Here is a 24,181-nt window from a genome sequence, read left to right on the forward strand (position 1 = left end):
ATTAAAAAAACCTCTGTAAAGCGGACACTCCTCTCTTACGGACAAAAAAGTTTGTCCCGTTAGTGTCCGTAATAGAGGGGTTTCACTGTAAAAGAGTTTTAAAGTCTGAAAAAAAAAACCTTCGCGTAATCTGAAGTGACAGCGAATAATACCATAGCAAAAAAAATCATTTTTCAGTCATAATTTAATTTTAGCTATTAAATTAAAAACGCCAAGTGATAACTTTTAAGATTTTATCAGCCTTATTTAAAAAATATAGATTTTACTTTGAAATTGTGATAACAGTATGCTAAATACTTCAAGACAATGAGTAAAGGCAAGGGAGCAAATTCAATAATTCCTTCCTCTTTGCTTGTAGGGTTGTTTATTTTACGTAGCATGAAATGCTTAGAAGGAAAATTCAAGCTAACTAAAATGAACAACTTTACAGACACAGAAGCAATCTTAGGAAGCTCATCCTAAGATTGAATACTTTGACCTTGAGGAAAAAAGATGCACAAAAATGGGGCAGTGTATAATCATACAGCATTAGTTTAACTTTTCAAAACAAATAATTGGTGAAACACTCGTAGGGAATAAAAATACTTCATTTTGCAAAGAGTAATTTTTTTTTCTTCATTTCATCAATTTTCCCTGAATTTTTGTTATTTCTTCAAAATGCCCTGATATTTCCCTGAGCGATAAAGTTCCTTGACTTTTCCCTGATTTGTCGTCACCCTGTATAAGTTTAGACTAGTTTTTTCGTGCCATCTGTACATGTTTACGTACGTACGAATGTATGGGCAACCAAAAATAAATTAATTCGCATGTATTAATGAATTATGTTCTGAAAGTTTCAGAAAAATATTTAAATGCTCAGACTAAGAGTAATTTTTAAACTAACGTACATCAACTTAACAGATTTTGCCAATCTATAGTGTTCTACAAAAGCTATTAAAACAGGAAGAAAGCGCAGTCGATATGTTAAAAAAAAAAAAAATCATGAAAACAAAATTCATTACTTGTTTTGAATATGTAAAAAAAAGTTTTCACTCATTTTTTCGCAAACAACTATGATTATGAAACAAACAATATTTTATTAAGAAAGATATAACATCTTTAAAAAAAAAATAAATCTTCATACCTTTTTATTACTTTTCTTCACAAAATGATAGTCTGCTATGAATCAGAAATTCAACTTTATTTTAATTTCAATTTCGTGACCAGAAACCGCAAACGATACTTTAAAAATAAAGATAAGCCTCTTTTTAGAACACGAAATAAACTTAAAAAGAAGCATTAAGGGTTCTGATTCTCCCTCGAAATATGGGTAAATTCCACATCTTTTTAAGGGCTTTAACATGCATCAAAAATCGAACAAATGACTTTTTTCCAATGAGATACTCAAAAATGTATGTTTTTCTTTGAAACGGGAATAAAAACCTTGGAATACTTTTTTTCTGGATGAAAGGTAGCCTATATTCTATTCTGCACCTCCGACCACAAGTATAAGAAATTTCATGTGATAGGTTGAGTGTTAAAGGTGAAATCATTACAAACAAACAAACTCACTTCTGCATTTATAATAATAGGATTACTATTTCTTTGTCATTCAGTGTGTTTGAAGAGTTTTTATTAGCCCGAAAACATATTAAACCTTATCCAGCGATGCTACTGGCAGTTTTAAACAATAAATTTTCCTTTTTTTAAGTCCCAACATTCGATTTGTGTCGATAGCCGAAACAAATAAATTTTTTTTTTAAAAAAATGCAGAAACCATAGTGCCTGAAAACACTACCATTGGTTAGTGTCAAGGATCTCTCTCTCTCTCTTTTTTTTTAGTAAACAACCTCTGCACAAAACTCGCATATTTCAGCCGATAGAAAGATTATAGCATATTTTAGAAAAGACCTTGTTTTAAATATGCTCTATTAATTTAGTTAAATCTTAGAAAATCACAATTACGAAAGGAATCAGAGAGCAATTATCATGAAATAAAATACAATCATAGATGTAAGATATATTTATTTAAATAAAAATATTAAAGCTCCAATACAGATATATGCACATATTTTACAATCTGTAACATTAAGGCACTACTTTCTCACAGAACACAATTCTTCACTAATAAATGGTTCTTAACCCCAGTAACTTAATGCATCATCAACAAATGTGACTACACTAGGAAAAGAGTATTTATCAATTCTAGTAGCACACATTTCTTGAAGAAGGTGCTGTAGGTACTCGATTAGTTCTTGATGTGTCATGGAGCATTGACGTGAAAACTTTCGATTTAAGAGCCAAAAAAAAAAAAAAAAAAAAAACTCAATATACTTCAGTAAAATTTAAATAATGTCATAAAAAGTATTTTAAAAAATACATTGAAAGAAGCCCAGATTGCTAAGCATTTTGTTCAGTCTTCTTCAAAATAATAATTACAAAGAGCTAATTCGAAAATTTAAAAAAATAAAACCCCAGGACTCAAAGTAATTTTGTACAAGGTCTCAAGGCTGTAGGTGCTATGGAGTTTCCTGGACACAGACCCACCACAAACGGAGTTTCACAATTTCTTTGACGCTACTTTTTTTGGCAAAGGGTTAAGAACCACTGATTTAACAAATAAAGGAAGTGAGATTATTTTACTAATGATGCACTAGTTAGGTTTTAAAAGCTTAAAAATAAAATTGAATTTTAGTACATAATGATACTTAATTTTTTTTTTCTTTTTCCACTAAAAGCAATGTTTGGCACAAAGTGAGATAGAGGAAATACCTTTAGCTTCTTCAGAAAATATTACTTTGTCATAAATACTGATCATTTAAAAATATCTACTTCAAAAATATTCATGTTATTAGTACTATTATTTTTACTTTTAGTAGCTGGCATATCATGCAACTGGATAAAAAAATTTCTGAATGGCCGGCAAACCAATACACTAAACTTTAACAGCTTCTGTTTTATAGCATACCTAATGCAGCAATTCAAACAAAGCAGCAAAAAAGACCTAACACATAATTCAAACTGAAGAAAGGCACTTGAAACTAACAAGTACTTAATTTAACAGTCAAACTTTGGCTAACTTACCATCATTCACAAGGAATTAAATTGCAATTGTGCTATCATATATACATATTTTTTTGTCAATATAATGCAAAATGTATGCATAGTGAACACAAATATGTAGTGACTAACATAACATGAAAATGACTGACATGATATTTCAAAGGTTGATGAGCGTACAGCATCGGCAGTTTTATTCTTTATTGTTTCCAAAATTTCAACTTTCAACTTTAAAACCAAATTTTGCATTAACAAGACTCAACTTAACAAATGTTAACATTTTTTATTGTTACTACTAGAGCCCGGGTCGTCAGACAGCTGCTTTAATTGCTAAACCACATAGGATGCAACACAACCCTGGTGATAATCCTTTTTGATCAAGGAATAATGATGTATTTTTTACTGGTTCTATTTTGGAACATTAACTTCCCCACCCCTAAAATAAAAGAACTCACAACCAAAAGTAGTTTTGAAAAAAAATAAAATATATTTGAATTATCCCAATAATTATCCTATAAGTCACCACATGTGGTATTTATTTTCTGAATTGTCGTCATAAGTGCATGAGAGTTGAGATAATAATAGCAAGTAACAATTTTCTCCAAAATTCAACATTTCAGACAAATCCAAATTGAATTCCAAGTTGAGCAAGCAGTAGCACAACCATAATTTTCTTTTGGGATGAGAGTGACAGTATATACATATACAATACACTAGGATTGGCAACATGTTTAAAAAACCAAAGGTTCTGAGGGGTTAACTCCCTCCCTCGGTTGTGTCCCTAGATGAGATGACAAGTGCGAGCAGAACCGATTTAAAGATAATTTTGATTTGTTAATGTAGAACTTAGTAAAATTAAGATTTTACCTAATGCCCATCTAATAGTAGGAAAACTTTCTGATTTTGATTGTTTCATCCCTTGTTTAAAGCAGGGATGCAAGTAATGTATGTTTTTTAGTACTTAAGATAAAGTGCATGCACAACTTTTTTGTCATACATACTTACATCCACACATACAAACATCCTGCTCCCCCCCCCCAAAAAAAACAGGCATTGCATTTGTTACAATTTTTATAACCATTTATACATGCATATTAATATACCCTGATACACATTTGGAATTTGATTCCAACGTATGATGTTAACAACACTTTATACTTTCTGAAAAACAGGGTGACTAAAGGAATAAATGCACAGTATTTTTATGACAAAAAAATGAATTCAATTTTAGATTATTTCTCCACGATGGTTTCGGCAGTGTACAGATCCTGTCAGTCTATAAACATTTCTTTCCATGAGAATGAAAGATTGAATGAATACTTCAATGCAATGAAACTCAACACTTGATATAAGATCAAGTTTTGGAAAACTGATCCTTTCTTACTTTTTTTTAAAGAAGTTCCAACAGTTAAAGAAATAGAAAAAGCTCATTCTTCTGGGCATTTTTCAGTTCCTTCTGGCAGTTTATTTATTTTTTGTACAAATATGAGGCTTTCAATGCAATGGCAGACAAAACTAACTTTTGAGTTAACGGCATTAGTAGAAATAACACACTGCAATTCGCCCAAACTTTACAACCATTACATTACAGAACCCAAGCTGTTACTGCATTTCAGAGCTTCAGAATATTTTTTAAAGCAAGGAACTGAGCTCTTCATACACTTTAACAGTAACCACTGTTGTTAATAAAATACTTATTCACTGAAAGCCTCATAAGTCACACATTAGATTAGTCATCAAGATAGATAAATGAGTGAAGTCCAAGTGAAGTCTCTCCACTTTGCTCACGTGGGAGAGAACAGATGGACGGAACGCCAAGAACTGGCGCACATACAACAAAGGGAGAAGAGAGGGCTTGGTTAGCTAAAGACATTCATTAAACCCGAAATCAAGAAGACAGACTTAGGGCACTCTATGTGATGACTTTTTTCGGGGAGGACTCGTAGGCCTTCTTGAGCCGCTTGCGGAGTTCCGCCGGGAACCTGTCGTAGCATTTTTTGCATACTGGTTTTAGGTCCACTTCAAAGAACTTGCTCCTGTGGAGACAAAATTAAGGACAAAGTTATTTTTCAGTCAATAACGCTTATTTCAAACAGCACTGAACTGATAGAGGAAAAGGTGAAAAAACGGGCACAGGTGTAAATATTCGCACCCCTTCCTAGTGGCTACAGAAGGTTCTGAAGACTGGTGATGAGAACTGTAAATGGCACCATTTACTAATATTAAGATAGCAAAGAGCAGTTGGAAACATTCTTTCAAGTATTGTGGATGGAGCGTGAGCTATTGTACAAATTGGTGTTTCTTCTCACTGCAAACTTTTAAGAGGTATGTGAAATTGTTTTCTTTTCATGTTCTTATGTTCAGTTTAAAAAAATTTCAGTGATACCTGAATTGTGGACACCTTAAGCTACTTTTGGGAGCACACTTTCAGTCATGCACTTTCACGTTATATGTGTTAGTGGCCTTCTTTTTTAGGTGTAACTATTGTAAATATGGGCCTCCATTTAAAGGCAGTCCATAATTATGCCACCTCTTTGTTTTTTTCTTTAAACGACAAAAAATATTTCTTAATATATGCAAACTGCATCTTTTGTGATGGAAAATTCTCTGAAGATGAAATGTGTTATGTGCCAAATGCAAGCACACTTAGATTGTGACAAGGCTGAACGAACCAGTAATGTTTGCCATTTCTGTAAACATTGTTTTTCCTGTAATAAATATATTCTCTATGATTTTGTATGGTTTTATCCTGTTTTAAAACAATTTTTGGTGATTTGTTTTAAAGGGTCATATTTACACCCCATTTTTATGAGGGTTTTTTTTTTCCAAGTTTTTTGTAAATCTTCGTTTTTGAAACAAAATCTTTGGTATGAATCATGGTTTTGACCACTCACTTCTCTTAGGATACTTGTTATAGTTTTAAATGAAAGACAAAAATGTAGAACTTTTAGAATTGAAAGTAATTTTGAATCGAAACGGGGGTTTTTTTTCCAAGTTTTTTGTAAATCTTCGTTTTTGAAACAAAATCTTTGGTATGAATCATGGTTTTGACCACTCACTTCTCTTAGGATACTTGTTATAGTTTTAAATGAAAGACAAAAATGTAGAACTTTTAGAATTGAAAGTAATTTTGAATCGAAACAAAAGAGGAGGGTCCATACCTACACTTTTTCCTCTATTATTTTGTACTCATAGTTGTAGCTTTTCAAACACTTATGCAACTGCCAATTATTTTTAAAAGTGTTTTAACACATTTTCTGTACATTTTTGAAAGTAAATTAACCAAACTTTTCCAGGTTTTCTGTGACTTTTTAGACACAGTAAAAACTTAAATAAAACAAAGAAAAACAGAGACATTTTTTATTTTATATTTATGTTTTTGTTTTAAGTGTTAAATAGAGTAACTGTATTAGTTAATTTAAATTCAGAGTAATGCATAGAAAACACATCATTTTCTTTAAAGTGAATGTTATTACAGTTAGGGAGGAAAAAAACAGCAGGTTTTCATTAAAACGACTTGAAATACAGCAGGTGGCCAATTATTAGGGACACTACTCAAATTTACATTGCAATTAGAATACATCGATTAAAAGAGTAAGAGCTTGAATGTAAAAATATGTGCACCCTCCTCTCTCAACCTACACTTGTTACAAAAATAAACTTACTTCTGACTCATTTTCTGATCACAAACATAACAGGCAAAATGGTTTACACACCACGCTTTATTCAATGCAGTAAAAACTGTAGAAAAGAAAAGGAAAAATATCAGTTCAAGATAAATCTTACATTATACAGACAAATGATTCAGAGAATTTTCATTCATGTGGAATACATGCATCAATATACACGATTATTCACTGTTAATAAGTGTTTTCTTGAGCAATTAATAGAAAAACACTTTTAAATGAACATTTTCAGCAAATAATAGGCATATAGGATCAAATTTTCATTTTTTTTTTTTTTTAATTTTACCTATGTTATGTTACATAATTTGCTTAATATGCTTTAAATTTATTTTAGGGTTTTAATTCTGATTTATATTTGAATTTGAACAACACACAAAAAATTTGAATACTTTTTTAATTATATTTTAAAACCTTTTGAATGTTCTTATTTTAATTTCTTTATTGTTGTTGTTGTTTTTTATTCCTTTCATGACACATGATTATAAAGAAAAAAGCAAACTGCTCTGGATACGCACCATCTCCAGCAATGACCTGGTTGCATACAAAACACAAGTTGCCAAACAGTTGGTGATAATGGATCTCGCAGTAGGCCAAACCTTTCTTTTCATAGTGTCGATGACCCAAGAATGGCTTTTCACACTTGGCACAGACGAAATGCTGAAAAAAAAGAGATATTAAAGAAGCAAGAGACAAGACTTATGAATGCCAGATAAATAGAAATTAATCATAAAACACTGAACATAAACTATCATTTTATATTCAATTCTCTTTAATGCTTACTTGCCATTCCATCATCTCTCCCCTCATGTAACAGGACAAAATAAAGTTTTGTAGCTGTCAATGAGATACTATAAAACACAAGCGAAGATACCTACTGAGCACAGTGCAATGAGAGATTTTTAGAATCAACACTATGAAATTTCCCATGAATGAAATTTTTTTTTTTTTTTTTTGCAGTTTTTTTTTTTTTTTTTTGAAAAAATTTTTTGTTTTGAGTAATAATAATTATGGATTTTGCTTCAAAAATCTGTGAGTATTACCAAATATTCTTATGAACAAGTCCCCCAAACTCATACTTTCCAGTACTTAACTGAGCGGGTTGCTGGTCATCACTTGCATTTAATCGATAGCAGAAATAATATATTTAAACATGTACATGACAGAAATAGCTTGCAAGCTTTTACTTTTTTAAGATGAATTAAAATATATCACAAAACTCTCCACTCTTTTTGCATTAACAGAAAGAAGATTAATAATTTTTATTAATTTATTTTTATTGATGCAAAAAATGTGCAGTTCGGTGATTTTTCATCTAACAAATGCAATTCAGCAAAGAAAATGTATTGCATATTGATTTGTCAATGAAAATTCTTTATAAAAACACTTAAAATGCTAAAAATACCTTCAAAGATGGTTGTTTATACAAAGCTTAAAGCATGGGCATGAGTAATACAGTAATATAAATATAAAATACATGCAAAAGTACACAATCAGTCTTACAGGAATCATGCTTTGCCAGCAGGGTTGGCCGGATTGGACCCAATTGGGTTGGACTCAAAGGTTTTTTTTGAAAAAACCCATTTAAAAAAACCCATTATTTAGCCCACTTTTGGGTTTTTTAAAATTTTCTGAGAAGTTTTTTAAAAAATTAATTCAAATACTTTCACAGTTTAAACTTCTTTTTTATTTGTTCTTCACCACAGAAAATGGACATAAAAAGTGAATTTTGAACTTTAATAGTATTTTTTAACTCTTAACGGCATTAAAAAAATACTTCAAAGATTTTAACTTTTTTCTTTAACTGGTCAATAAATAACTCAAATTATCATGACTAAGTCCTGTCATGTCTGATTTTCTCAATATTTGTAGATTGTACAGAAGACACTACTCTAGCTAAAAGACATTCATGTGAATTATTTTCTGCAAAGTAACACGTCACAAATCTCGAATAAACAAGGTATACTTTTTAGAAATTAACAGGTTTTACAAACGGTCGGACAGAAAAACAGAATAGGATGTACAGTATTTTCATTATCTTGCGAAAAAGTTTGATATTTCTTACTCTGTAAACAGAATTAGAAAAACAGGCAACATAAAATTCAAAGAAATGTCTTGATTAAGTTGGAATTCGGTAAAAAGGGATTTAAACTACTTGAGGTTCTACAGTAGTTTTGCACAACAAAATGAAATACCATAAAGTAAAATGCAAAAAAAAAAAAAAAATGTAGCGATTAAAAACGAACAATAGATTTTATCACTCGAGAAGTAACTTTGCCTTAACTGTTGGTAATCATGGAAACTAAAAATCTGAAAGTTAACCATTCTTGGGTTTCGTTGTCTTTTACTTTTCTTCAGAAAAAGCTGAATTTTCCAGCTTTTCTTACCCCAAGACAATTTTTGTGCTTTGTCCATATACTTACGCTACAATATGTTACAAGTACCCCACATTTTCCCTAAAAAAAGACAAAAAACCCACACTTCCTTTAAAAAACCCAGCTTTAGTTGGGTTTTTTTTTGGGTTTTATTTAAAAAAATCTGAAAAACCCTGGGTCCATGGGCTTTTTAAAAAAAAACCCGGGTTTTTGTCAACCCTATTTGCCAGGCCATAAATAATCATCAATGCAACGATCAAATGAGATGAAATAATTGGTGCAGACGTAATTATTACTGAACTAACAGGGGCATTTGTTTTCGAATAAGCAATTTTTGTTATGCGTGTGTTTAGAATTTTTGTAACAAGCTGTTTTTTTTTAAATGTTAACTTTGGAAAGGGTACAATTTTAATCAACAAAAGGAAAAAAGCCCTAATCATACTTCTAATCAGTGGTGTTCCAATAGGGTATACTCCATATACACTGATTCAAAGATTTTCAGACATATAGCACCCTTAAACTTCATAAATTTTCATATTATGACATACTATTTATATGATCACATACACATATTGTGCGTAATGGATTACTGGGAGTATACCCTCAGAAAAACTGATCGGAACTTCACTGCTTCTAATAATGAACCAGAACACTCAGAGTTGCAGATATAACTCTTCACAGCTCCATCTAACATGCATAATAACTCTTTATCAACTGAGAAAAGTTTTCGGAGGATATATCTTACCTCAACATGCCAGTTCTTCCCCAGGGCAGTGACTACCCTTTCCTCGATAGGCCTCCTGCAGGCACCACAGATAGGGATACCCATTTTGTCATGGCAACGAAGGCAGTAGAGCTCACCCTTCACCTCACGCGCATCTGCAGTCAACTCCACCCTGAAGAAAAAGTCATACACATTTATTTCATTAAGAACTTATGAAAACGTACCCAAATTATGTTACATTAATTTCAAGAATATTTCCAATGCTCATGAAAACCCAGCAGTCCTTTTAGACGTTTAAAAGAGTCTCGCCTGACTGAAAAAGGATTTTGAGGGACTCAGCTGAAGACTTGAGTTTGTAGCTTCCATTGGAAAAAATGCACATTGCATTGAAAGAAAAAAAAAGTCTTCTAAACTCAACTCAACATCATCATCAAGTTTTAAAATGAATTCTAAAAGCGTAAAGGGACCATCGCAGAAAACATTTAACTACTTTGGTAAGCGATTAAGCTCAAAAATAACAGCATCCTAATCGTAGAAACTAGCAAGCAAAAGCAAGATCATGCTCTTAACACTGGTAAACTCATTACCAGAACCGGAATTTTCTCCTGGTGGAAAGGCTCTTTTAGTTTGTAAAAGTCCTTACATGCTAATATACTTGTATAAGAAATCAAGGATTCTACAGTGTTGGCACATAAAACTACTTGCCATATTTCTAGTCAAACATACATGAATAAATCTGATTACAAATTGGTCAAGACTTGGAATGGACTTGCTCAATCCATTTGCACACATGTGACATTTTTACATAAACACTATAGCACTTTACGCAGGGAATTTTAAATCTTGCCTTTTAATTGATATGTCTTTGAATATAAGAAACCATTATGTACCACAACATAAAGTATGAATTTTCTGTAAAAATGTTCGGCATTTAAAAAAATTATGTTTCATACTCGTTGCAGCGTTAATATACTGTCATGCCCGCAACATATACAAATCATTGTTTTTTATGGACAAAATTTCTTTTAGAAAGCTGAAAAATTATGTTATGAAACATAATAGTTCCTTATATTGAATGACAGTTAAAAAGACAAAGTTTAAAATTCCCGGAATAGCGTGCATAAAAATTTCACATGTGCAAATGGTTTGAATATACTCAGTTCCATCAACATGTCATTGTTAATGTATTCAACATGCATTTGAATGAAAAATAAAAGCAACACTTTCACAAATCTGCCTGAAGGAATTTCGAGCATTTCCTAAAATGTAAAATTGTAGACAAAGAATGAATTTATTTTTAAATTTTTGGCTAGTTACAAAAGTGCTCTAAAAAACTGAATTAAATGATTCGTCAAAAAAGCCCCCCCCCCTCAGGATGAGATATGTAATTGGTTAGACACACTTATCTACATCTGTCATTTTTACAGAAGAGTTCCCTCAAAGCTCTAACTAAATTTTAAATTTAAAGTTGGTAAATTGAAAAAAAAAAAAACGCAGTTTGCTTCTTAACACTAATTCACAAAGGAGTCTTGAGAGCAAACTTGGATCCAAGATAGTCTTTTATCGGTGAATTCCTTTTACAAATAAAAAGGTCGTCCCTTCCTTAAAGGTGAAATGAAAAGGATCATAAACACCTCATCCCCCTCCATGATTTGATCGCATAAATTAAATATTCAAGTGGTTATATTTGATTCAATTACTAATCCAGAAAATATAAACTTGTAAATCAATTTAAACTAGTTTTTATTTTTGAGCTATTTATTACAGCTAGCTTTGCATTTATAAAGTTAACCACTTTCTTCCAAAACCAAAATCTCATTTTCATAACTTATCAATATTAATTTATATCATGCAAGCAAACTGAAATCATTCAACCACATTAAACATAATTCATTGCAACAAAAAGTCGAAAAGGAATACTGAAATGAATAAACATGCTCACCCACAAGAAGTGCAGTTGAAATGATACGGATGATAAGGCTCACTGCGGAACTTAAGCACTCCCTCGTCAATGATGGAGCTGGAAAAGAACACATTTCAATGAATGGTGCAATGGAACTGTTTTTTTTTTCCTTAAATGAATATCAAAGTACCCACTGGCATTTGAAACAGACATATTTTCCAGATTGTGCTGCTTTCTCTCGTGCATTGCAATCATGGCATAGTGCTCTAGAAAAATATATAATAATCAGAAAAGTGAATAACGGGTAAGATATACATGAAGAAAATTAAAAGCATAACTACATTCATTAACTATCACTTAGTATTACTTTACTGAATCAAGGGACACCAAATATTCATAAGCCTCCCAAATAAGCTCTGGAGAGCATGGAAGGAAGAAAACGGCAGTGTGAACAGGAAACCAATCAGGCTGCACAAAATTTCTTTTTACAAAAATGTTTTGCAAGAACAAAAATTCAACAATGAAGAAAATGATCAAATCAGCAATATTTGTAATCTTCGCCTCCAAAAACAAACTGTTGTTCAAAAAAGGGATTTACGAATTTGATTTCCATCATGGCCACCAGAAGTTGAAAGCAATGGTGGAAATTATGACATACACTTCAGTCTATTAAATGCATCAAATATTGCATTATTTTCATTTTCTTCACAAAAGACGGATCTTACTGGTAGCCCTAATATGTATGTACAGACCCCGAAGTGGTTTTTTGAGGGGAAAAAGTAGGAAATAAGGAATCAAAAATTTAAAAAGTAGGAAAAGTAGGAAAAAAATCACTTTAAAAAGTAGGAAAAAATAGGAAGAGATAAGACTACACACACGTCAAGACGACTGACAATCATTAGTATGAAAAATAAACTGGTGGAAACAAAGATATTAATTACAAAAATATGAAAGTAAAATCCAAACAAAGAAATATCTTTCAACAATACAGTAATAAAATTTTTAAGTGTGAAAGAATAAAATGCAATATAGCGATTGCAAAAAAAAAAAAAAAATAATAATAATAATAAAACTACTATTTTGGAGCAATAAAACCATTTTTTTAAAGATTTGTTTTGTCAAAAACGAAAAAATTCCTTCGAACATCCATTTATCATTTCAAAAGATAATATAAGGATATAAGATGCTTGGGTTTATCAATAGATCTATTTCAAATAAATCTAAAGAAGTTCTTCTGCCCTTCTATAGAAGTTTGGTAAGATCCCATTTGGAGTATGCTGTTCAGTTTTGGTCTCCTTATCTTAAGAAAGACATTAATGTATTGGAAAGGGTTCAAAGGCGGGCTACAAGGCTAATAAGTGGACTTTCCCACTTAGATTATGATTTTAGGCTTAGAAGGCTAAAAATGTACAGTCTTGAGCAAAGAAGAGACCGAGGGGACATGATTCAGCTGTTTAAATTTATTAAAACGAAAGATGTTACGGGGCTAAAGTTTAGCACTGAAAACAGGACAAGGGGTCATTGTTTTAAGCTATTTAAATCTCAGGCTAACATGGATATTAGGAAAAATTATTATTTTAGCAGGGTAGTGGAACCTTGGAACAGCTTACCGGAAGAGGTGGTAATGAGCAAAGGAGTAGACAGTTTTAAGAGGGCCATTGATCTTCACTGGGGATTGTAAATTGACTAGGACCAGTCTAGCTGGGCCCAGAGCCTGTTGCTGGTCGTCACTTTTGTATTTGTATTTGTATTTGTAAAATACTAGCACTTTCAACTCCTGTTGTCGTAAACTATGATATAGAAGCAAAGCTATTATTAAATTAGTTTTAGTTAAAAATAATCAGCAGTTTGAATTTGAAAAAAAAAGGAAAAGGACTGAAAATGCAGAACTAAAATAAATTTGTTTTTAAATATGGGACATAAAATTTATAATAAAATAATTAAACTAAATAAATAACGAAATAAGTAAACTAAAGGGTTTGTATTATGTTATGTATTTTTAGCATTCAAAATACATTTTTGTTTCAGGCACGTCATTTATGGGGGGTCAGTGGGGTCAATTTCTCCCCCCCCCCTCTGGCTTTGGAAAATTAATGCTTAACTATACAAGTTTGTGCGGTTTTTGTTGTTTTCAGAAAAAATTTGCATTCAGTATACATCCTTCGCTAGCCACCTCCGGGGGGGGGGGGGGATCAAAATGACGGCCAGTTTTAATTTTAATCAAGCAATAAAAACAAATATTGTTTTAATGTCCAGTAAGTTACCGCCCTATAGCCGGGCTAAGGCAGAAATACATGAAATACACCGCCAGCTCAGTCAATTCAAGCCGAGGACTGCAATTTCATGCTTATTATCACTCATCAGCCCGGCATGGGAGTGACTAAGATGGAGATGGAAAACCTCTTAAGGAATTGACTGAACTAGCGGTGTATTTCATGTATTGTTGGTTAGATGATTTTTACCTCCTTCTTGTTCCAAAATTTTTGTCACGAAAAAAAGGAAACATCCATGCACATGGTAAACATAACATTTTTATCAAAGACAAAGATCAGTTACTAATGTTTCTCTGTGCATAAAAGGGAAGGCATGTAGTTTCTCTCAATCCTCACCATACAACAAAAATATTCATTTGGAAATTGTTTACGAATTTGAGAGGGGGGGGGGAGCACCTGACATCAAATGCCTGCATATATCTCTTTATCCCCCCTACCTTTGATCAGGCGTACTAAGTACAATAACTTACAGTAGATACAGCGCATCGGTATAATTGCGCACTCCGAAAAGAATAAGAGTCAGTCAAAAAAATTTTAAATGTTCAGAAATGCCACATTGCCATAAACACAGCACATAAAAATGATGAGCAACTCCTCGATATTGATGATATATCAGAGTAGAAAATACCCATTAAAAAGAAAAAAAATACATATTTGCTTGTGGCTCTATCCCCCAACTTTTAAAAATGTGAAGAATAAAAACGGAATCTCGCATTTAAATTGATTTCCGATTTTTCTCCAAAAAATCAGGAACGTTTGGCACATCCAGGTTTTGCCGCTTTCTTTCTTTTTTTTTTTGCAAATACACTCTTTGCAAGGAAAGAAAATGAAATTTTATAAATTTTATAATCATGTTTACGATTTAGAATGAACAATAATCATATTTATGTACGAAAAAAGTTAGTTTCCGCGATTACTTTTGAAGTGGTCCGTTTTTGCGACTTTCTGTTATCTGTCGCTTTTATTTTGTGCTAACATCAATAAAATATGTACAGTGTACTAGTTTTTCATTTTTCGCTTCCTTATCTTCCATTTAAGGTTTTACATTGCCATTCTTTTTAAATACATCCCTTTCACTTGTAATCATACAAAAAATTGGGGAATAGGAAAAATTCAGCTTTTCCCACACTTCTTGAACAGATGGCTGTTTACTTTAATTTTAAAGCTTCTTATTGAAGGGCAAATAATATATAATTGCATCAGAATGTGCCAATATCTATTTTTTTTAGTTTCGTTAAAACAGTAGGACTGAAGTCGGGGCAATAAAAAGAAAAGTCGATCATGAACGCCGCAACGGCAAAAAAGTCACTTATGGAAATTTAACTTTTAAACACGCAAACTCTGCGGCGTTCCTTCCAGAAATTAATGTAGTCAGTCAATGAAAAGCTCAGGATCTACTTGCTTCTTATGCTTTTTAAAATTGAAACATGCAGAAAATTATCGGTGCGGCATTGTAAAAATAAGAATCAGTGCACAATTAGAAGTGCTATCTAAAGAAAGAAAAAGTAGGAAAATAAGGAGAGAGCTCTAAAAGGTAAGAAAAAGTGGGAAAAATAGGAACTCTTCGGGGTCTGTATGTATCAATATTACTTGTATTCTTAATATGTGTCAAAAAGAAAATAGGAATAAAATTATTTATTTTTTTAATAATAAGTGCAAAAATCATAAATATAGTAAATAATATGAGTTATATCAACAATTACATGTTATAACAATCAACTCCAAACTTCTAGATATCAAAGTTTATACTTTAAAGACATTTTTCAGATTTCCCTCAAGATTTTAACACAGTATTTTCTTTGTTGTCACATTAGGCAATTTCAACAGCATGTCAGTTGTAGTGAAAAACAACGTAAATAAAGCACAAATATTGGAGAAGATACAGCACATAGCTATTTCAAGGCTACAATGGAGCCTCTTCATCAGTGCAAAAAGCTCACCAACACAACCAAAAGTTGCGAGAGAACGCAACTTTCAGTTCTCTCGCAACTTTTGGTTGTGTTGGTGAGCTTTTTGCACTGATGAAGAGGCTCCATTGTAGCCTTGAAATAGCTATGTGCTGTATCTTCTCCAATATTTGTGCTTTATTTACGTTGTTTTTCACATTAATCATATTGTAGCACAAAGCTTATATGATAATTTTTCATATATGTCAGTTGTAGTTGAATGTTTGTTCTGCAGATATCTTGAAGCCTGAGGAGTCATAAACATCAGTAGAACACCATTACATGTTGTAACCCAGCGGAATTCTACACCATGTTCACAGAGATGTTTTGTGGGGCACATAGGATTCAGAAATATTTTGCAGCAAAACAGTTACAAGAACCTGGCGCTGAATTCAGCTCTGTTATGGCGTCAGTGTTTCAACTGGTGTTAATGATTCTTAAGCAGGCCCAGCGGAGCTGAGGGGGAGGGGGGCACACATTTAGTGGCATAGAAATCTAGTAGGCAGTTAGGGTCTCTGCTGATTTTTTGCAGGGGGGCCCAAAATTTATACATCCGGGTCTGCTCTTCAGACTTCAAAGAAACTGTGAATAACAAACACTCAGCCATAACTGGTAAAGTTGAAAATAAAATGGCGCCACGTCTATTCTAGACCAAGGCTGTCCAACTGATGGCCCGCGGGCTGCATGCGACCCGCCAACACATATTGTGCGGCCCGCCAACTTCTTATTCAGCATATTTCTTTTTTCGGCATTTTATGGTATCAAGAAGCATCCAAGACTACCATTCTTGGTCAAGCCGGGGTCCCCAAAATTTCCTATTGATCGCTCTTTTAGTTCTTTCATTGTATTGGGAGAAAAAAGTACAGGACATCTACAGGTCAAGGTCAAGCAGTCTTACCCTGCACTCTGGTGTTCAAACGAATTCCTAGAAATAGTATTGCCTTGCGTTTGCGGGGGGAGACAGGGAGGGAAGAGAGAAACATTTCAGATAAGTAAAACCTGCCTGTAATTGGTTAAAAATAAAGCCCCCCTCCCCTCACTGGCTGTACGGCCTTTGTTGATTTTGAAAAAGAAATTGAGAGCTTGCTCTCGTTCATTGTTAGACCTTCTTCGGCTGGCAACAACAAATATCGTGGACATTCCTGCCCTCGTAAAGAAGGCGGTTCAGCCTCAGTTTTCCCATTGAAATGTAAGCAAATTGTTTAGTACTCCTTCTGTTTCATTGTTTTATAATTAATAATTGAACTATTAATTGTTATTGTATCAGAGGTAAGAGGTTATTGTTCAACTTTTTCTAACTGCGGCCCGCCAGGTGATCAGTGACCGGAATTCTGGCCCTTGGGTTCTTTGCAGTTGGACAGCCCTATTCTAGACCATTCTGTAGAATACACCATATAAGACCCACAGTCAAGCCCCAACACAGGTGTTTCTCGTATAACATGTTAACTTTTCCGTGAAGCATCAAAACCGTCTTATATGAGACTTTTATTATAAATAATTTTTTTTAGTGCATTGAATAAAAATAAAATTCCATCTTTTACAATTCATTTTAAATCAAAACCTTCTAGCATTACATTCAAGTTTCATACTGTGTAATATTGAAACTGTGTGGTACAAGTACCGTGTTATATGAGGGACGCCCGTAATTTGTGATGACTCAAGAAATAAGCTAATCTTGCAAACAGTCTCACCTGCCCGTATTCTTAATGAAGCCTCGATCTGCCAGTTCTGTGCCACACAGCTGGCAGAGGAAACAGTGCGGATGCCAACTGTTATTGAGAGCTTTGATGACTCGCCCACTCACAAACTCATGGCACTTTCCGCAACATGGAGCAAACAGAACATGGAAGTCATGCTCGCAGTACTTCCGGCCCTCAAACTGAAAACAGATAGATCAATATGAAAATTCATGACATGACTCAACACAGTATCACAAAAAGAAAAGCTTAAAAATAAAACATCATAGTTCAAGCAAACAATTACCTGCCAACATCATTACATTTTGTAAAAGATTACATTTTTTTCACCTGAAAACTTTAATAACATGTTTATGCAAACAAATAGATTAAATATGATATTTGCACCATAAAGAATTTTTGGTTAAAAGAAATATTAAGCTAGATTCAAATTTAAAATGAATTACTGTTAAAAAAAATCCGTTCTCACTATCGAACAGTTATATCTCACTTATACTACATTTCTTTTACAAAAAACGTTTTTATACATGTTACCCATACATGATATAGGAATTGGATGGTTGGATTTATCCCATGACACTACCAGAAGCATAAAAAATTGTTAAAACTAAGACTCTAGTTAAGTTTTAAATAAACAACATGGAAAGAAAACAATTACTCCCCAACAATCAAAGTTGTTAAATACAGCAAAGATAAAACTGAATATTCAAACAAAATATCAAATCAACTACATTTAAAATGTTTAATGAAATAATCACAACCGGAAGAAGTTACATCAAAAAGCTTAAATTATACTGAGCACACAAATTCAGGGCAAAGAAAATTAATCACAAAAATTCATATTAAGTTAAAAACCAAAGGTTAGTGCAAAATATGAATAGTTAAGAATATTTTAAATTACAAAAATTCAATTAGTCATAAAGCAATTTCAGTATTCTAAAGAGATTTTCAGATTTATTAATAGAAAAATCTTTACAAAATATTTATCTTGCAATTGCCAATTTTAAAAAGAGAATCAGAAATCCATTCTGAGATTTAATTTCTTTTGAGACATTTTGACCCCTTATATAAAATGTTCCCCACACTGCAGTCTTTTTATTCTGGAGTTAACACTAAGTAAATACTCTATAATAGTAACTTATCTACACAAATAATGTAATCAGGCTAATATCATCATAATAATGTATTTTGGAGCTGAAGGATCAATATCATGAGTTTTATCCAGCTCATAAACTAAACATTTAAATGTCATTCTTGTAGAACAAGGTATGTGACAAAAAATTTCAAATCGAGTTTGAAAAAAAAAACTTTGAAAACTTTCCATGTCTGATATGAATGATTAGAAAAATTCTATCATCAGTGGCTAAAATTTAAATTTTTGCTTTTGAATGGGAGACTCCCCTCCAAGCTTTATATATTTCTGCCCATACAATATTCAGGGAGGGGATGGGCGATTTAAGAAACTGTATTAACCCTGACTTTGATAATCACAGCAATATAATTTTGCAACATTTGAAACAAAAATTCAAAAATGGAAAAAACTTCAATACAGTTTATTTAGACATACTTACAAATAAATAAAATTACAAAATTTTCAAACAATGCAGAAAATAAATATTCAGCCAAAACTTACTTCATAAAAAATTCCTTCTGGAAAAGGTCGGAAACATTGGCAACACCTGAAAAGGTTCAATGAATCGCTTAGTTGGAAACTTGTTACCTTCCTTGAAACTTACATATCACACTAATTTTTTATAGAAAATAATAATATAGTAAAGCACAAATTTGAAGTGGAAATTATTTAAAGCTACAGAAAAAGCGATTAATCTTTAATGAAGACCAAAATTCTTTTTTAATATAAATCACAGCATGTATTCTTGAAACTAGTACAATTTAGTTGAAAAATGGGACAAAATAATCATTAGAAAAAAGCCTGGTAACTTTTTGTACTGGGCCTTGGGGCCTTGTACTGGGTTGAAGTGAAAATTCATTTTTTAATACTAAAAATAGACATTTTTGACACTCACCCGGGAGGGTAAATGAAGTTTTCCTGTTATTTAATTTGTTTTCCAAAAATACTTTAGTAGATTAGTCATAAATAGGGCTGAGCAGTATCAGAATTTTAATACCGCGATACATTGCTCTCCAAGCATCCATATTTTTGATATATCGATACATTTACGTCAGTAAAATTAAGGGATCTCAGGACGCTCCAAAATGTGAATGCAACAGGAAAAATACACATATTTAAGTAACAAGACATAAGCTTGTAACAAAAATTCTATACAAGCTGTGATTATGATTAAAATTTTAGTTTTAAATGAAAGCTGAAAATCTGAGGAAAAAACCAAGATATAACATATTTAAAAAGTACAATTTTACTATAGGAAAAAAATAATAATAAAATTTACTTTTTTCTTAAGTTTGAATAATAACATGTAACAGCATGTACTCTCCCTGACTGTAAAATGCATGCATAATTTTAGTATTATTTTTTAAGTATTGCTATTCACTTCCCTCAAAACCTAAGCATAAATTTAAATTTATTTTATTTTATCTTTTTTGTAAATTAAAAAAAAATATATATGTATATATATATATATATATATATATATATATATATATATATATATATATATATCAGTATTAAACCCATTCTTTGCCCCGGCCTATACAGGATCGGCCACCCAGTTTGTGTTAATACTGCCCCGACCGATTCAGGCTCGTCGCAAGAAAATGGTTCCCAACTGCCTTCGACGAACCTGTGTCGTCAAGGCGTTTCTAGCAGTTTTTGCCTCAGCCGAATATGTGTCAGCGATCCTTCCAGGGGCAGAACCCTGTTATTGCGCTTCTCTGTTGGGTTCTAGTGCTTTTAGGGGAGCGGTAATCAAGCTCTTTTCCTTAGACAAAAGGGATGTAACTTATAGTATTTCACGAAACTTGTTATTTATTTTATTTTACTAAGATATTAACCTTTCAAGTACTCCTGGATGGGACATGTATAATGCTTCAAATAATCAGGCATTATATTTTTATCTTTTCGTGGAAGCTTTGTTTCTTAGCATTCTGGCATTTGAACTCCTGATGAACAAGTGTGAAAATATTTCCTTACACATTTAACAATATTTCTATGCCTGAATAAAGCAAAAAAACAGAAATTTTTTTTTCTTGTTATCAAAAATCCACCTTCTTACACAAGCAACCTTCACTAAATTGTTCATAATCCTCAAATTTTATAATTTATTTTACACAACATTTTTTTAAAATTATCTTACACATCTTAATTTTGTACGAGTATGTTTTTTTTAATTATAATGTGTTTTACTATGCTTTTTATTTATTTGTATACTAATATTATTTTTTATTATTTATTTATTTTTAAATCGTGATATTTTCAAACTTAAACTTAAACTTTTTATATTTGCGGCATCCTTTGATGGATTTTTAGTGATACAGTTTTGAATATTTTTAATTTCACAAAAAAAAATTATGACGACCGCATGGATTATACGTAATAGTTGACCATGCAAAACATAAAATATATACTACAGTACAAATGAAATGATAATATCTTGAGTTCTTTTCGCTTTACTCATACGAAACGAAACATTCCTTTTCTCCCTTTCTTTTTCAGATTTTATTTATTGTTTTAAAATAGCTCCAGTTGCACCTTCTTTTATGAGATTTTAAAAATAGAAATAAAATATTTGGTTTCTTTTCAATAATCAAGTTGCCTTAATTAGTAAATAATCCTATGAAACTAACTAAAATTTATCCAAATATGTTTTAAAATAAGAAAAACAATCCGACTCGATTTCAAGCAAGATTTTCTTTTTTTTTCTTCTGAAGACATGTTCTCAAATACAAGCAGTAAAGCTTGCTTTGAAATTCCTTATGAATCAAACTGTTTTGTTGTAAGAAAATAATGTGGAAGGGTTGACTACAAGACACCAAGGGGGACATCTCCTTAGGGAATCCGCCCAGGCAGTCTCTGTTATTTCTCTCTCTGCTGGGGGCTTTTAGTTGCATGCACAAAAGTATCCTTTAGGGAAATAGGGGATTAACCGCAAGTTTTGATCTTTTGTGAGCATTTATCTTTAAAATACTTCCCATGCTTGAGCAACTGATATCTGGACACTCAGAAGGGATTTAAAAGTCATTTCAATTACGATAAAAGAACCGAAAAGCAAAGAGATGTCTCTGTGTTTATTGGTCGTTTTGAAGGGTCACAATGTATCAAAAGGTACCGAAGAATACTTTTTATCCGCTTAGAAAATCATTCCCACAGTTAAAGCGTTTTTGTCCATTCAAACGCTCACATGTCCCTTGCTCACGGGTTGGATCGATCAGTCAATTGTTTGAAGAATGTTTTGTTGAGCCCTTTTGAAAGGTAGATCATCTTACATTTAACAGTTTTGATTTCTTAAGTGTATAAAAAGAAAAAAATGATATACTGAGATAAAAGCAAAAAGAAAAATAAATCAATAAAATAATTAGTGTTATAAAAATAATTGCTTTTCGTCCTATCCTCTATTGTTTATTATTTTCCTGTTATGTACTGTGTAAATTTAATAAATATTTTAGCACATATTAGCAACCTTGTATTTTATTGCACTATTTAATTCAGTGCCAAAAAACTAATAAAGCGAAGCGATTTTCGAATGCAAGATGAACAGCAAAAACAACATTAAAATCCCGAGAACAAAATGGGGAGAAAAGCGCTATTATAACGTAGCAAAAAGCAACTCCGTTTGTTATCTGCGGCATGCGCGTTAAGGGGTTTCGGGCTGATTATGGAATGGGTTAACCAAATTTTTGGGATTTTTTTTTTAATTGATTTTTGAGAAAATTTTAAATTTAGGTCATAATTATAGGTTATACAAAAATCATGAAAAGAATTATGAAAATATATAAAGCACTTTTTGAGATATCATGCGCGCGAAACGAAAAACAAGTTTTAGCAGCCGCAGTTGACAGTAATCTCGTTCGAAACAGTAAGTTTTTTTTACAATAAGCCAAAAAGTTTTTTTGCAAATTGCTAAAAAAGGTATCAAATTGTTCACAATTAAATTATGCATAACATATATTTTTTTCCAGAAAATATAAAATTTGCGAAAGGTCTTTAGACTCCTTAATATTTTATGGGGGGGGGGGGTTAATGCAATGCATAAAACATAAGTAAAGTACTTGCAATAAAGAATAGCTAACGGTTGTCTCAGTGAATAAATATTCCATCAATTTATACTACTAATTGATAAACTAAGCCACAGCAGGGGTGCCTATGAGGCAGACTATACCATTGAAATTTTTAGAAGTTATTTTAAAAGGATTTTAGTCTCCTTAAAGGCGGTCGCGTTTTGTGGGGTCGATAAAATAGAGGGGGGTCATCATATTTGGGCACTCTTAGCATCATCTCCTAATTAAAACCTGTAATAGAGAAAAGTCATCGAACATCTTGATTAGTCAATATTCTAGTAATTTATTCGAATAATAATAGCTGAAGCAGGGGTACCCCTTTGGGGGGGGGGGTCGTTAGGCAGACGATTCCATTGAAATTATCCAAGAAGTTAATTTAAAAGGATTTTAGATCCACAAGGTTGGTCACAACCACCTCTCAGCAAAAGAAAACATGAGTGGGATCAGTCTATTTTTAGACAAGGAGAAAAAACAAACTCACACAAAACATTGTTGATGCCACACCTCACCATGAGAGTTGACGATTTTTTCGTGAGGCTCGAAACCTTCTCCACACTTACAACAGAACATGGCACCCAGCGACATTTCGACACACCTGAAACAAATATTTTTTTTAAGGGAAAAACAAACATCTAATCAACAACTTTAAACAAATGTACATAGCCAGCAAGAAGGTGACAACTCAGCTCCAGCTACTGGGATTACATATGGAAAAGAAGGTTGACCGCATACTTGAAATACTGGTAAAAGAAAACCCCTAAACTTTCAAGATTAACAGGTAGATCCAGATCAAGATGGAAAGAATATTTAATAAAATCGGTGCTGCTAACTGGAAAATGAAGTAAGCGAATAAAACATAGAAGGGAATAGGTTATACTCTTAAAGGAGCAGGGTTGAAAAAAATCCCGATTTTTTTTAAATTTAAATCGAATTTTTAATATAAATTTTAAAATATAAATGTATTTAAGTAGTATTTGACACTAACAAATTAAACTATCCAAGTTAGATATCGAAATCAAATAATTCTTTTTTAGTATATAATGAAAAACACATAAAACAAAAGTTGGCCAAATTGGATAATCTGGTCAACATAATTGGATTTTGGCCACATCAGGCAACGACATGAACTGCAGGTGCATATTTGAGTTTTACAAAAACTTGTTGCAATATAAAAAGTCTCATATCCAGATGCAAACGCGGATCCAGGGGGGGGGGGGGTCATGACACCCCTTAAGCTACCAAATACAGCCTAAATCAGCGTTTTTGGGACAAAAATCTCGGAAAATTTGCCCTAAGATCCACTATATTTGACCGAAAATTGCACATTGGACCCCCCCCCCCTTCC

At 32.3% G+C, this 24,181-nt stretch overlaps 1 protein-coding gene across 1 annotated transcript; it reads right to left on the minus strand.

The window, feature by feature from the left end:
• Positions 1-1,987: 1,987 nt before the first annotated feature.
• LOC129219627 (LIM and senescent cell antigen-like-containing domain protein 1) lies at positions 1,988-23,431 on the minus strand. Its single transcript, XM_054853885.1, has 9 exons — positions 23,318-23,431; positions 19,274-19,319; positions 17,635-17,822; positions 11,919-11,990; positions 11,764-11,841; positions 9,843-9,993; positions 7,241-7,382; positions 6,705-6,780; positions 1,988-5,075 (listed from the first exon to the last, which is right to left on the minus strand). The coding sequence occupies exons 1-9, from the start codon at positions 23,419-23,421 to the stop codon at positions 4,952-4,954; spliced, it is 981 nt and encodes a 326-aa protein (XP_054709860.1). The 5' UTR covers positions 23,422-23,431; the 3' UTR covers positions 1,988-4,951.
• Between the last annotated feature and the right edge of the window lie 750 nt (positions 23,432-24,181).

The sequence above is a fragment of the Uloborus diversus genome, chromosome 4 (assembly GCF_026930045.1).
Source record: "Uloborus diversus isolate 005 chromosome 4, Udiv.v.3.1, whole genome shotgun sequence".
Taxonomy (NCBI): domain Eukaryota; kingdom Metazoa; phylum Arthropoda; class Arachnida; order Araneae; family Uloboridae; genus Uloborus; species Uloborus diversus.